This window comes from Rhinolophus ferrumequinum, chromosome 13 (genome assembly GCF_004115265.2).
Source record: "Rhinolophus ferrumequinum isolate MPI-CBG mRhiFer1 chromosome 13, mRhiFer1_v1.p, whole genome shotgun sequence".
NCBI lineage: Eukaryota > Metazoa > Chordata > Mammalia > Chiroptera > Rhinolophidae > Rhinolophus > Rhinolophus ferrumequinum.
In genome coordinates this window covers 5,370,476-5,385,285 of record NC_046296.1, presented here as the reverse complement: position 1 = coordinate 5,385,285, position 14,810 = coordinate 5,370,476, and the positions used below count along the sequence as shown (strand labels likewise).

Below are 14,810 nucleotides of genomic sequence, written 5' to 3'. Positions count from 1 at the left end.
ATATTACAATTTTGTTTTTCTTTATAATTAAACCAGTTATGACTCATACAGTAGCATTATGTAGAAAACACTTGGCCAGAACTCATGAGTGCAGAAATATAAGGATTTACAGGAAAAAAGACAATGCATCTAACTCATGGACTAAAGACAAACATTAAAAAAGAAGTTTGTCATCTTACATATCAGAGGAATGTAACGAGTTACGTCTATGATAATTGGGGTTGAATGCGGCACCCCACACGTTAAAATTCATCAGACTGATTTTCTGTGGCTATCCACCATACACAGTACAGTAAAATAAGCCTCAAGAAGGACATTGGTCTTTAAAATCTTGGCTTTCAGGAATGACAAATGCCTTTGAAAATATTCTGGTCAGAATCAGTGATCACAGCAGTCCCCCCTTATCCATAAAAGACACGTTCCAAGATCCCAGTGGATACCTGAAACCGTGGGTAGTACTGACCCCTATATACACACACAGTTTTTTCCTACACATACATACCTATGATAGAGTTTAATTTATAAATTAGGCCCGGGAAGAGATGAAAAATAACTAATAATAAAATAGAACAATTATAACAATAAACTAATAAAAGTTATGTAAATGTGGTCTGTTTTTCTCAGAATATCTTATTGTACTGTACTCACCCTTCTTCTGAGGTGATACAATGCCTACGTGAGGAGATGCAGTGAGGCAGATACGCTCAACACAAAAGGATGATTCATGTGCTGGGCAGGATGGAGTAGGGATGGGAGGAGATTTCATCACACTACTCAGAACTGTGTGTAATTTAAAACTTAGGAATGTTTATTTCTGGAATTTTCCGTTTAATATTAGGTTGGTGCAAAAGTAATTTCGATTTTTGCATTTATTTTTAACCTTTTTATTTTTAACCGCAATTACTTTTGCACCAACCTAAGATTTTTGGGCCACAGTCAACTGTGGGTAACAAACCACGGAAAGCGAAACCACAGATAAGGGGGGGACTACTGTAAAAAAGTACTTCATTTAGGAAATCAATCTGGAATCACTCTTAAATGGCAGTGCAATTTGAAAAATGGCATTAATTTGTAATGTTTGCATTTCCAAAGAAAAATATAGAAAGAACTTAAAAAAGCAAGGTAATTGGTTTTCAAAAAAAGTATTGATTCAAAAATTTACTGCACAAAAATACGTACTTTTTAAGTGTTTCTAATAAATTAACTCCATAACATTTTTATGTATATTTATATATTTATATATATATAATCCCTGATAATCTATAAAAGAGGGTCTATAATAGTAAAATAAATGAATTTCAAAAGTACCCCCTTCATAAAATGTATTTAACATTATTTTTTCTCAAATTTAAGGAATGTAACAATATGTACAACTCTTATGTATTAGTATAATACCAAAATAGTCCAAGTCATATTAACAGGCTGTCATAACTGTAAAATGTTTGAGTCAAGTTAAAATTGGAGGACAGCTTAGGTTCGAATGAATACAATTATCCATGGGAGATTCACTTTCCGAGTGGAAATGACAATCATCCACAGTAGATTTCACAAGAGGTAGTGTTCAAGTTAAAAAAAAAAAAAAAAAAAAAGGTACATGCTTCACTATCTTTAATAAATTTACAGGAAGAAAATGTGTTGGTTTCTTAGGAGATGATCAGTTGGTGGCTTTTTTAATATGAATCTGAAATACAAAATTGTGAAAAGTACAATAAGCAATTTTCAACTCCAAAAAGGCCTTAAATATGAAGTCACAATGTTGTAAAACATGTACAATCTAAGCTGTTTCACTGATGTAATATATTGTCTTACCTCATTAAGAATGGCCCAAACAGCAGAATTCTGAATAACTGTAAGTCGAAAGGCTGCAATGGGGTTTAGGCTGGGATCCACCATTCCTTCAGCAACACCATTCTCAAACTTTCCTACAAAATAAAAACCAACACTTGTTGGGGGTACTGGAACAAGCACACATCAAACATCACGGACTTAGCAAGAAAGGCAAGCACCAAAAATACGGAGCGTGCCAAAGAAAATGTATACACATTTTAAGAGATGTTATCTACGTATTACTTTTCGAAGTTGAATTGAATTATGGTAGCAATGTATGACGTTTGCTCAAAAGATGGCGTTAATCAAATGAATGCTATCATCACCCTGAGACAGGCAGGACAGTCAAAAAAAATGATGGAAGCAAGGCTGTCGCTAAGACTATTTTGAAGTGGTATTTGAAATTTGAGAATGTATGGAAGCACAACAATGGAGTCTGCACCAGAACCTCCAACACGCCTAACAATTTCACGCATTCGTGGTAAGTTTTGAGATGCAGGGTTCGTACTGTGTATGACGTGCATAAGGGAAGACCCGGGAGGCCTCACACGGCAACTAGTCCTGCTCTTTTGCTGTGGTATTGGAACATTTTACACGCTCGCCACAAAAGTCTACCAAACAGTGTTCGCCGTAATCAGAAGTGTCTGGATGCTGATGGTAACCACTTTGAGCACCTCTTGTAATTGCAGAAGACAAACGTGACTTGTATTCATCTTTTATTATTGGTATATATTATTACAATTTTAATAGTTTTTTCCTTTCTTAAAATGTGTATACTTTTTTGGGTGGCACCCTCTGTATTTCTAGCAGAGGCCTTTAGACAGGGCATGAATGAATTTTTTTCCTTCTTTTTACTTTTATTCCACTTTTAAGTTTTTCATCAAGTAGTGCATGCTTAAAAACATGAGAAGCAACCCATTTAAAGAGGCAGAGCTATACGTCTCTTATTGCAAATTCAAAACAAGACAAAAATATTATTTGTTCTTACATAAGCAGTGTTTTAACATACAGGCTTTTAGCAAAATATGACTTATTCAAACTTTACCAAAATATATTCTGTACCATCACTCAGTCTGACCACTTTGACAGGTAAGTCAATAATTACAAATTTCAATACTTTTTATTAGACATAACAAACAATGGTTGGCCTTCAGCAGGGGCTCAATCTATCTATGTATCTTCTTTCCAAGGTCACGTGTAAAAGGAAGTAAGAATATCCCCTCCAGGCAGTTACAATATAAAACTCCATGATAAATGACAAGCTGAAAAAGCTTTCCTGTAAGGATAAGGACCAAAAACTTCTATAAAAGGTAATGTGCTCTGTACCCAATTTTTCTTGCTATGAGGAATAATATTCCTTTTAAAAACAAAACCAAAAATGCTGTAGAAGTGGTGACAGGAAAATGGTTGGTTCTGAGCCACATTTCTCTAAGCCAGGGGTTGGTAGATTTTTTCTATAAAGGGCAGAGAGTAAGTATTTTGGGCTTTGTGGGGCAAGAGGAAAATTGAGGATACCATGTAGGTACTTATATAGAGAAAACAAATTTCCACAAAATTTTTATTGATGAAATTCAAAATGTAACAACTGAGTACAATTATTTTTTTTTCCCATACAGGTATACTAAGGAGAAGATAATTCCTTTTGAGGGATAACATTTCAATGAACTGGAATTCAAAGTTATGCTTCCTTATCAAAATCAATTGCACATGGTCATATTACTGTGGATCAATGAGATTTTGTTTTCTCCTGAATATTTCCTTTCCCACTGCCTACATACTGTGACAAACAGTGCCATCAATCCACAAAAGCACATCATTTTAATGGAGCATATCCATCACTTGGAAGGTATTTATGGACTTCTAGTAGATTCTTCTCTTTGATATTTGCCTTCTAGCATTACATTGTACATGAATCACTTCCAATCAAAGGGTATATGGAAGCTCCTCAATCAGACTGATATTACTTGTAGTTCAAATAATGTTAATTGTCTTCAAAGTGGCTTGTTGCAACTTTTGCAGATAAGCACTGTTTTGTGCCTTTATTACCCAGTTCAGTTGTCCCCTTCTCGGCTCTTCATACCACACTGTGTGGACCTTTACTGTGCCATCATATTGTTTCATGGCTCAGGAGTGTGTGCTCACCAAGGAGAGGGCAGGGCGTGGTCTCATGTGTCTCCTGCAGTTAACATAAGGGCTGTCACTCGGTAGATACCAGCTCGGTGAATGACTGTACGGTTTCTTTTACTTAAGACAAATTAATGGCAACTGTTATTGCTGAAGGCCTAACAGTCCTAAATAAGTTTATTTTCTCTGCACACATCTTTTGGGAAATCTTAATCTGGATACACAAGTATCCATTATATTTGCAGTTTCGTGCAGCTGAAATATTTACAAGTTTAAAAATGTTCATCTCCCACATGTACATATGTATTTTGTTCAGTGAATAAACAAGATGCAAAACGAGGCTGTAGAGTATGCTATCATTTGTGTATGATTGTTTTTAAAGAATAGACTCCTGTATGTTTATTTAGGAACAGAATACTTCCAGAAGGACACAAATCACAGGACTTCCCTCTGGGAAGCACTGGGTAGGAGGGGAGGAAGAAAAAAAACGAGACTTAAGTTTGCCCTTTTAAATTTGTGTTTGGTACCATACATGTATCATCTTTCCAAACAACAAATGTAACCTCTGTCCTTAACACAATGGTCTGGTAGCTAAGCGTTAAAAGATAGAAGGAAAAGAGGAAAGAGGAAAGAGTGAGAAGAATCCTAAAATCCTGGTCTTGGGAGGGACTTCCAAGGTCATGCCCTTGGCAGACCTCTTGGCGCACCCTGACAGTGGTCCAATCCTCCTTCAGTATTTCTCTGAGAAAGGCCGTCTTCTGCCTTCTTACAACTTTAACCTACTGGACCTAATAAGTCCAGTATTTCTTTTACAAGACTGTCCCTAGCTGTCATGTCACACCCCTAACCTACCCCACCTTCCACCACCAGGTCTACTAATTGCAGATGATGGTCTATTGTTTCTGACATGTCTTCAGGCATAAGTTGCTGTACAGTCTGATCCAATTAAATCCAGGCCTTCTGTGGGCCAGTCTTTGTGGCCTGTTCCCATCTAAGAGGGCTCCTATTAGCTAGCTCTCTCCCTGGGTCTCTGTCAAACTTCTGTACCGGCTACAGTTTAGCTTGAATGTAGCCACCACTCTCCTCTCGATTGCTCGCCACCAGAATGCTGATTGTACTCCACAGTGCCCTTAAGCTTGAACTGCCGCAAGCTCTGTTCCAAGTCAGTCAGTGCCCTCAGTGAGAGCTACAGAGCCCTCTGTTGGCAAGGCCTGCCTCACCCCTGGAGAAAAGCTCTAGCACTGCTCCGGACCTCTGCCTACTTCCCTTGGAGTGACATCTGTGCTTTATGAGCAGAGCACTGGGTTGTAGCAGCAGCCCTTCATTTTCTTGGCTTACCTCTGCCAGTGTGTGGGGGCAGGTGAGCGGGGGGAGGGTGACCAGGAAAGAGCGTCCGCCCTATGAATGGAGGTCACCTGGAAGGAACCCCAGATCTCTTAGCTGCTCTTGTCCGGAACAAAGCTTCTGCAGCACAAAGCTGGGGAGGAGGACAGATGCTGGCTCCTGCCGTTCCTGGTGAGATACTGCAGCCCCAGGGTGGGAACTGGCGGGTGAGGCGGTACAGTGCTCTTGGCTGCACCTGGGGGAGCAGAGCTTCCGGCTCACTGAGCTTGGGTAGTGTGGGGAATGGGGCAGGTGAGGGCTCCCATGCCTTGCACTCAATGTTCTCACTGATCCCGATTTTCATGCGTAAATATTTCTCCATTTACTGTATTTTTTTAAAAATAATTTTCACCAGTTGTGGTTGTCCTAGGGAGAAGGCCTGCAAAGCCCCTCAGACGCCATTCCACTAAAGCATACTACTTAAGGGAGAACTTTATATTTAGTTGAAAAAAATCAATTGCTCTTTGTTTCTTTTGTTACTCAAGGTCCCAGGTTTGATGATCCATACGTTCTCTTTTGGTTCTAAATATGTATGAGTTGATGTTTGAGATGGTCATTTTCTTCAAATTACTGAAGAGATACTTAACAGAGATGTCTCTCTCTCCTACGCGACTTCCATAATCTACAACACAACATTCTCAGAAATTAAATAATTGAAAGGTAATAGGATTAAATGTCTTGTATACTCAGTTAATTTTATGTGCATTTCTAGAAGTGAGCTAAGATACAACTCAAACATGAAAATAAACTCACCTATCCACCCAAGCTACAAAAATTAGGGTTGGCAATATGAGCTTATAGCAAAAACTGAATGATACCAAACGTAAAACTGCTCTAGGGGGAGTTACAAGAACGTATCTGTCCTGTATTCCGACAGTATTAATTTACTAACATTTTCTCTTGCCTACCACTAAAGAAACCATTAATTTATCTTAAGTAAAAGAAAACGTACAGTCATTCACCGAGCTGGTTTCTACCGAGTGACAGCCCTTATGTTAACTGCAGGAGACACATGAGACCACGCCCTGCCCTCTCCGTGGTGAGCACACACTCCTGAGCCATGAAACAATATGATGACACAGTAAAGGTCCACACAGTGTGGTATGAAGAGCCGAGAAGGGGACAACTGAACTGGGTAATAAAGGATGAGAGAGCATATATTAGGATGAGAGAAATATCAACCGATCATTTCAGGTGAAAAATATGGCCAGAGACATGGCTGCACATGACAGCCTGGGACATTCGAGGAACAACAGTCTTGGGACCGGAGAAATAAAGAATAAGAGGAAAGCAGCAAGATTGAAAAGCGGGTGGGAACTACGGAATCTGATAATGGAAAGTCACTAGGTTTTTATCCAGGCTTCGACATTTTACAGAGGTAACTGCAGTGGCTCTTTGGAAAGCCAGTGAAGGACACAGGTGGACACAGTCCTCTGGCTCCGACACAGAGGTGGAGGGCCTAGAACACCATCGCAGACAGCGACCATACGTTCAAATACAAATGGACACATTTATGCTAATGCACAGTAAAGGGGTGTGTGTGGGGGGAGGGGAGAGGGTGTTCAGGGTGTGTACCAAGGTTAGGCTCAGGCAACCAGACGAATAGGGACAGCAAACACTGTGGTGACCAATAAAGAAATGTCCGGAGTACAGATGCAAGTGGCCATGTCAGTGGGTATATCAATACAGATCCAAAGCTCAGGATGGGGGCAGGGCGAAAGGCACAGATTCCGCCACATGGATGTTGCCGAGACCATGAGAGTAGCTACGGCCATGCAGGAAGAAGATGCAGAAGGCAGCTGAGGGCAGATTATCTATCAGTGAATATCAACAACGCAATGGCAGATGGAAAAAGAAAGAGGAACTAGTTAACGAACCTCTGATCTGAAATCCTAGTTGGGTCAAGGTAAGAAAAGTATATCCAAAAAAGAAAAAACAAATAAAACTTGGAGTATATCGGTGATTGTAATCCTAAAGCTGTAGAACATTTGAAAAGCATTTAAAATTACTTTAGGAGTAAGTCCAGAAAAGGTAAGAAAAGTATATCCAAAAAAGAAAAAACAAATAAAACTTGGAGTACATCGGTGATTGTAATCCTAAAGCTGTAGAACATTTGAAAAGCATTTAAAATTACTTTAGGAGTAAGTCCAGAAAAATAAAGGATATTTCTTTACGAGTTTAAGTAGGTATTACCTATTCTGATATAACCATCTTCTAATCGTTTGTCTTTGGTTTCTTTGCTTAGTACCAAACCTTCATTCTAAAATAGAACAAAAACATTAATTTTATAAATAATTACTTCTATTTAAAACAAAGCTAAGTTATTAATATACTTCAGTAAATATAACAGTGGCATTTGTAGCACAGCTATCTCTAAAAAAAGAAAATGTCAACTATTCTTGAAACTTGAGGCTTATCAATATGAGTGTTCTTTTTTTGTACCATCATCGGAATCCGTATATAATATGCTGGTGCTTAGAAAATTTAAATTTCAAAGAATTTTCAATTTAAATCAATTTAACAGAACACTATTTTCTATTAAAAATATACACAAGAACTCTGTGCTAACTTGAAAGAAATCTAAGCATTCCTCAGAGACCAATACATTAATTTTGTGTATTAATCAGCAGGCATTAAAACCACATGGTATTCTGGGACTCAAAATATGAACAGCACGTAAACATTAAAGTATTAAAGTAAAAGAATGATTCATTTATTTTCCTGTACAAACTTCCAAGCATTTGCCAACAGGAAACAATGAAGGCTCATTCTATGAATAAGGTAAACAGGGCAATACACTAGGTGTTGCATATTTCAAAAAAAAAAATTAACATTACTCACCACTGAGGTCCTGCAACCATGAGAATTTTCTTTCACCTCACAGACAAGAATAGCCTCAAACCAAGTCTACTGGTATTAGTTCTTAAGGAAAATGAAGGGGAAAAATGGTCGTACCGTAAAAGGCAAGACTTCCACAGTTGTGTTTAGCAGAATGTCTCCTGGATGTTCCTGGTTGCCACTATGGAACAAATAACTGAAAATACAAACATAAAAATAAAAATACGAGTCAGATTAGACTTTACAAAGATTCAAGAAGGTGGCCTTACCTCCGAGGAAGCTTTCTATATAACCTGACAACATTAGAACTTGGAGTAACTGCACATTATGTTCTGAATAGTTGTAGGCAACTTAAAGGGTGCCACCCTTAGGTAACACATAACTCCTTCTGTCAGAAGGGGCATGTTTGCTGCTTAATGTAATAATGTACATGACAGATTACAAATATGATGACAGTTTTATGTGGTTGTTTAAACTGCTCTAAATATATAAATCTCTTGACAGGAACAATCAAAATTGCATTATAATACTACTGTATCTTGTATCAGAGAAAATTCTCACTAGGGCAGCCAAGAGTCGTAGCAAGTTCAAAGACTAGTTTTATACAATACAAATAATTTTAGTATTAGTAGAGTAAAAATAAATCAACCAATTCCAAATATCTGAATAACGCCATTTGTCAATGTTAACAAGTATTTGAGTAATGACTGATTACATGATATACTGTGATAAATCTAAAATACTCTCTGCATATGAGTAGAATGTTATACGATGTTTCTCCAAAATAAGACCTAGCCAGACAATCAGCTCTAATGGGTCTTCTGGAGCAAAAATTAATATAAGACCCCTTCTAATTTTACTATAATATAAGACCGGGTGTTATATTATAGTAAAATTAGAAGGGGTCTTATATTAATTTTTGCTCCAAAAGACGCATTATGGTCCGGCTAGGTCTTATTTTCGGGGAAACACGGTATGTTGCTACTCTGAAAACTAGTGAGTGTGGGTAATTGTGTGGGTACTAGAGAGGGCACACAAAGCACATCCACATCTAAGCCTAAAACTGGTTAAATGGCTAAAAGTTTATGCTTAGGAGTCAGAAAGACCTGCATCCAAGTCCTGGGTCTCTCAGTTACTAGAATTTTCACCTTTAGCAAGTTGCGTTAGCTTTCTGAGCCTGAATTTCCTCTATACCATGCAGACATTCCCACCCTCACATGGCTGAGCCAAGGAGTTTATGAGAACTGACAAAAAGGTACCTTGCATATTAAACATACTCAGCAAGTAATAGTTACAACATGGTTCTGACATAGGTATAGTGTGGTATTGACGGGCGGAAATCACCTGTGATGAGGCCTTGATTTTCAAATGTTACATGGGTCAAAGACCCTCATAAGAAGCTCCTTTTAAGCTACACCAAAAATTACTTTCAGCATTTTCGTTGCGACACTTCCTTTTAAGACATCTTTGTCTTGGAATGCTGCTTCATCTAATCATGGGCCATTCAATATCTTAGCTATAAATACAAAAATGTAGGTGGGGGAAGAAGCCACTTTTAAGAAAAGAGCCCATGGATATAATTTGGAGTTTACACAGATTCATTCAGAGGTGTTCACTATGCGATTATTTATAGTGAATAACTCAAGACCACCTAAAAAGTTTAACATTAGAAGAAGTAACTGATGGTAGAGCCATGCAGTGGCACACTGCACAGCCATTAAAATGTTTATGAATCACTAATGACAGAGTATAATGGAAAATATAAAATACAAAATTACATACAGATCATGCTCTCAAAGTAGAAAGTACACAAAATCACCAAGAAAAAAATGTGCCAATATGGTCACCATGGTGTCCTTGGATTGTGATTCTTTCCCCTCATTCTTCAACATTTAAATTTTTGTGTAACAAACACATTTCATGTTATACAGTCAGAAAATATTTCTCCTAACACTTCATTTCTGTGTTGATAGAGACAACTTCTGCTTTTCCCCCTCTCAGCAAATAAGTTACTGTGGAAATCAAAAAGTGATTCCTCTTCTCTGTCCGAGGATGAGTGGGTCTACCCAGGAACTCTAAGAAAATTCATATACACTATGATTTTAGAAGAACTGCGTTCTACTAGAAATATGGCCTCAGTAGGGGCATGTGAATACTACCTTACAGAGGTTTATTGTTGTTAAAAAATTTGATCTCCAATATGTGAGTTTTTAGGCAGATTCTTCAACGGACTTACTTTCATTTGCTAAAAATAAACTAATTAGACATGGTTTGAGGCTATTCTTGTTCATGAGGTGAAAGAAAATTGTTGTTTCTAATTCTATGATGACGCTCAGTGTGGTAAACAATACCTCAAAGTGCAGATTCTCACCATACAGTATAAAAATGAACATTAAGTAACAACACAACAAATATTACATATTCATATAAGTGCAAAATATTACTCAAAAGTCTTCTTATGTTTTCCCAGTACTTCTCCCATTGCTTAAAACATTTATACACTTAAATTCCTCTTTAGAATCAGCTTAGAGTCAAAAGAAAATTAGTTAACATTACATTATAGCTATGCATTATTTTTGACCACCTTAAATAGTATTATTCCAAATGACTTTTGGTGGATTCTAGAAAGTAAATGGCCCTCATACAAGAACATATAACAATAAACCACAGGCTAGAGAATTATATTCTCTTCTGGGGAATCACATGTAAGTATATCACAGACAGGCTGGGGGAACACACCCAAAACCAAGCAAAGGTTGAAGAAATCATGACTGCTAAATAAAAAACGGGGAAGAGGAGTCCTAAACTTTGTAAAATCAACGTAAATGCTGAAAAACATAAAAGGGTTGTGAATTCCTCCATGGTGTATGGAAAGAATTTTTCCTGTTAGTGAAGAATGCAGACCAGCATTTGCAAAACGATTGACTAGAAATAGTCATAGTCTGTTAAATTTATCATTTCAACCAGATTGCTGAGTAGTCAATCAGCTCTCACCCAAATCTTAGGGGATATTCTGGGATAAGGATGTGAAAATTCTATTTAAGGTGGTCAGCTTTTGAGGAAGATTCCTCTTGAAAGTATTAAAAAGCTATACTAAATATATGTTCAGAAATACCAATAGAATTTATCAAACAAGCTAAATGTTGATATTATATCTGAAAACAACAAATCCATTTTATTACTGAGTTGTAGGAAATGTATTTTATAACCCAACATTCGGGACCCACTGTCTCCTCACATTTGTTACACCCCAAAATAATTCCTTCATAAGTCACGTTATGAATAAGTATGAATTGTAAAACCAAACATATTTCAATAATCACCAACCTTTCTACATTGACTGGCTTATCAAATTTAAACAAGATGAAGTCTCCAGCTATTGGGGTTATAGCCCAGAAGAAATCCTCCCCCATATATGTTTTCTCCAGTGTATGTCCTTGGTAGACCTTCAAAGAAGTAGATACCTCTGCAGGTGGGTTTACATGGATTTTAAGAAGTAATGGTTTCATGTAATCTTTATCCTAGGAGGAGAGACATATATGCTATTAAAACAACACATAGCTTATTTATACTTAAGAGCAATGATGCACTAAATAACAAATTGTATATGCATGAGAAAAAACAAATTAAATCACTAACCGTGAGTTTCTGAATTTTTCCTGTTAGTGAAGAATGCAGACCAACATGTTGGAAGAGGGAAGGTCTAAAGCGAATTCGCAGATTTGCTTTCTGTCTATCACAATGTTTCTAAATAATTAGGAAAAAAGTCATGTTAGTGTTATATATTATAAAGTGAAATCGTGTCCACATTTGAAAAATAAGAATTCCTTTAGGTGAACATTGAAAAGAAAATCAACTTCATCTCATAATTCCAAGTCACATGTTTTTTTAGGGTCCTCTTTGAGGCATTAATAGAATTGCTATCTAGGCAGAAAACACCCAATTAGAACAGCAAAAACAAAAAAGATTAAAAAAAAAAAAAGGTTAAAGGGGCTTCTGGGACAACATCAAGCGCATCACAGGGGTACCAGAAGGACAAGAGAGAGAGCAAAGAATTGAGAATCTATTTGAAGAAATGACAGAAAACTTTCCTAACCTGGCAAAGGAAATAGACATAAAGCTCAGGAAGCACAGAGAGTCCCAAACAAGATGAACCCAAAGAGGCCCACACCAAGACACATCATTAAAATGCCAAAGGTTAAATAAAGACAGAATCTTAAAAGCAGCAAGAGAAAGTTAGTTACCTACAAGGGAGCCCCCATAAGACTGTCAACTGATTTCTCAACAGAAACTTTGCAGGCCAGAGGGGATTGGCTCGAAAATATTCAGTGAAGAAAAACAAGAACCCACAAGATTACTCTACCCAGCGAAGCTATCATTTAAAAATCGAAGGACAGATAAAGAGCTTACCAGACAAGAAAAAGCTAAAGAAGTTTATCACCATAAAATCGGTATTACAAGAAATGTTAAAGGGACTTCTTTAAGAAGAAAACAGATAAAAAATATGAATAATAAAATGGCAATAACTACATATCTATCAATAATTACTTTGAATGTCAATGGATTAAATGCTCCCATCAAAAGACGTAGGGGGCTGAATGGATAAGAAAACAAGACGTTTACATATCCTGCCTACAAGAGACTCACTTCAGATGGAAAGACACACACAGACTGAAAGGAAAGGGATGGAAAAAAGGTATTTCATGAAAATGGAAATGAAACAAATAAAAAGCTAGGGTTCCAATATTTACACCAGAGAAAATAGACTTTAAAAGAAAGGCTATAAAAAAAGACAAAGAAGAACCCAGTAATCCCACTTCTGGGTATTTATCTGAAGAAACGCAAAATGCTACCTTGAAGGGACATGTGCATCCATATGTTCATTGCAGCAATATTTACAATGGCCAAGGTGTGGAGGCAGCCTGGGTGTCTGCCCGAGAGATGAATGGATAAAGATGATGTACATATATACAATAGAATATTACTTAGCCATAAAAAAAACCAAAATCTTGCCATTTGCATTAACATGGATGGAGCTAGAGGGTATTATGCTGAGTGGAAGAGAGACAGAGAAAGACAAATGCCATGTGTTTTCACTTATATGTGGAACGTAAAGAACAAAATGAACAAAACAGAAACAGACTCATAAATACAGAGAACATTTTGATGCTTGTCAGATGGGAGGGGGGTTGAGGGCAGGGGTGAAAAGAGGAAAGGATTAAGAAGTACAAATTGGTAGTTACAAAATACCATGTTCCCCCCAAAATAAGACCTAGCCGGACCATCAGCTCTAATGAGTCTTTAGGAGCAAAAATTAATATAAAACCTGGTCTTATTTTAATATAATATAAGACTGGGTATAATATAATATAATATAATATAATACAATACAAGACTGGGTATAATATAACATAATATAATATAATACAATATAATGTAATACTGGGTCTTATATAATATAGTAAGACCAGGTATAATATAATATAATACCAGGTCTTATATTAATTTTTGCTCCAAAAGACGCATTAGAGCTGATGGTCCAGCTAGGTCTTATTTTCGGGGAAACACGGTAGTCACGGGGATGTAAAGTACAGCATAGGGAATACAGTCAAGCATATTGTAATAACTACCATATTTCCCCGAAAATAAGACTGGGTCTTATATTAATTTTTGCTCCAAAAGACACATTAGGGCATGTTTTCAGGCAATGTCTTATTTTTTCATGTACAACAATCTACATTTATTCAAATACAGTTACATCATCTTCTTCTAGAACACTGTCATAACATACTAAATGTGTCCATCTGGCTAATGATCTTAACTGGGGCTTATTTTCAGAGTAGGTCTTATTTTTGGGGAAACACGGTATGTATGGTGCCACTGAGTACTGGATTTATCTGGGTGATCATCTCCTAAGTTATATAAATGTCTAATCACTATGTTGTACACCTGAAACTAATATAATATTGCACGTCAACTGTAACTGGAAAAAAAATAGAATTGCTACCGACTTGATGCAGATATTAAAAACAAGCACATCTAAGGGAGGAGTTAAGCATTTGACTTTAACCATCTTTCAAGATATGCCCATACAGATTTGACTTTTAATATTAAAATGCACAAACTATAAACTAGAGGTTTGGTTCAAACAGACAAAATACAGAAAAAGATAATATAACGAAGAATTGCAAATAATAAAAGGCACATGTTGCATGAAAGCTATTTGAAAATGTGAGGCAATAACTTGACTACAAGCAAGTAAATGATATTAAAAGTTCCACAGACAAATCCATCTCGGCACAGTTAAGGGACACGTATGTTTCAAGTCCAAGTGCCTCATGACCCCGACTTCAGATTACAACCTGTCCTCGTGCTTGATCACAGTGTGTGAAACCCATGATGCTAGCTAGCAGGGCTGGCTCTCAACGGGCGCTGGCAGTTCAGTGCTTCACGACAGCCATGGCTAGCTGGTCAGGCTTTTATGCACTCTTTTCATTTTCAATGACTTTTTATTCTAAGTTTTAGGCCAAGAACATATTGAAGAAGACATTTCCACTCTGAAAGATCTCTGATAATTTACTGTTAAAAGGCCTGATGTTTCTCAAAAGGTTTTACTTCATTCGCATTATTATTAACAC

At 37.0% G+C, this 14,810-nt stretch overlaps 1 protein-coding gene across 4 annotated transcripts in view; it reads right to left on the bottom strand.

Annotated features, from left to right (window-relative positions):
* Window positions 1-868: 868 nt before the first annotated feature.
* The window catches only part of MGAT4A (alpha-1,3-mannosyl-glycoprotein 4-beta-N-acetylglucosaminyltransferase A), an 88,332-nt gene continuing 74,390 nt past the window's right edge, over window positions 869-14,810 (bottom strand). For all 4 annotated transcript variants that reach the window (XM_033125634.1, XM_033125637.1, XM_033125635.1 and 1 more), the window contains exons 11-16: window positions 11,812-11,919; window positions 11,500-11,693; window positions 8,290-8,368; window positions 7,528-7,594; window positions 1,810-1,922; window positions 869-1,681 (exon numbers count right to left, since the gene is read on the bottom strand). In XM_033125634.1, coding sequence (XP_032981525.1) covers window positions 1,655-1,681; window positions 1,810-1,922; window positions 7,528-7,594; window positions 8,290-8,368; window positions 11,500-11,693; window positions 11,812-11,919 — 588 coding nt within the window. In that variant the 3' untranslated portion in view covers window positions 869-1,654. The remainder of the gene's footprint in view (window positions 1,682-1,809; window positions 1,923-7,527; window positions 7,595-8,289; window positions 8,369-11,499; window positions 11,694-11,811; window positions 11,920-14,810) is intronic.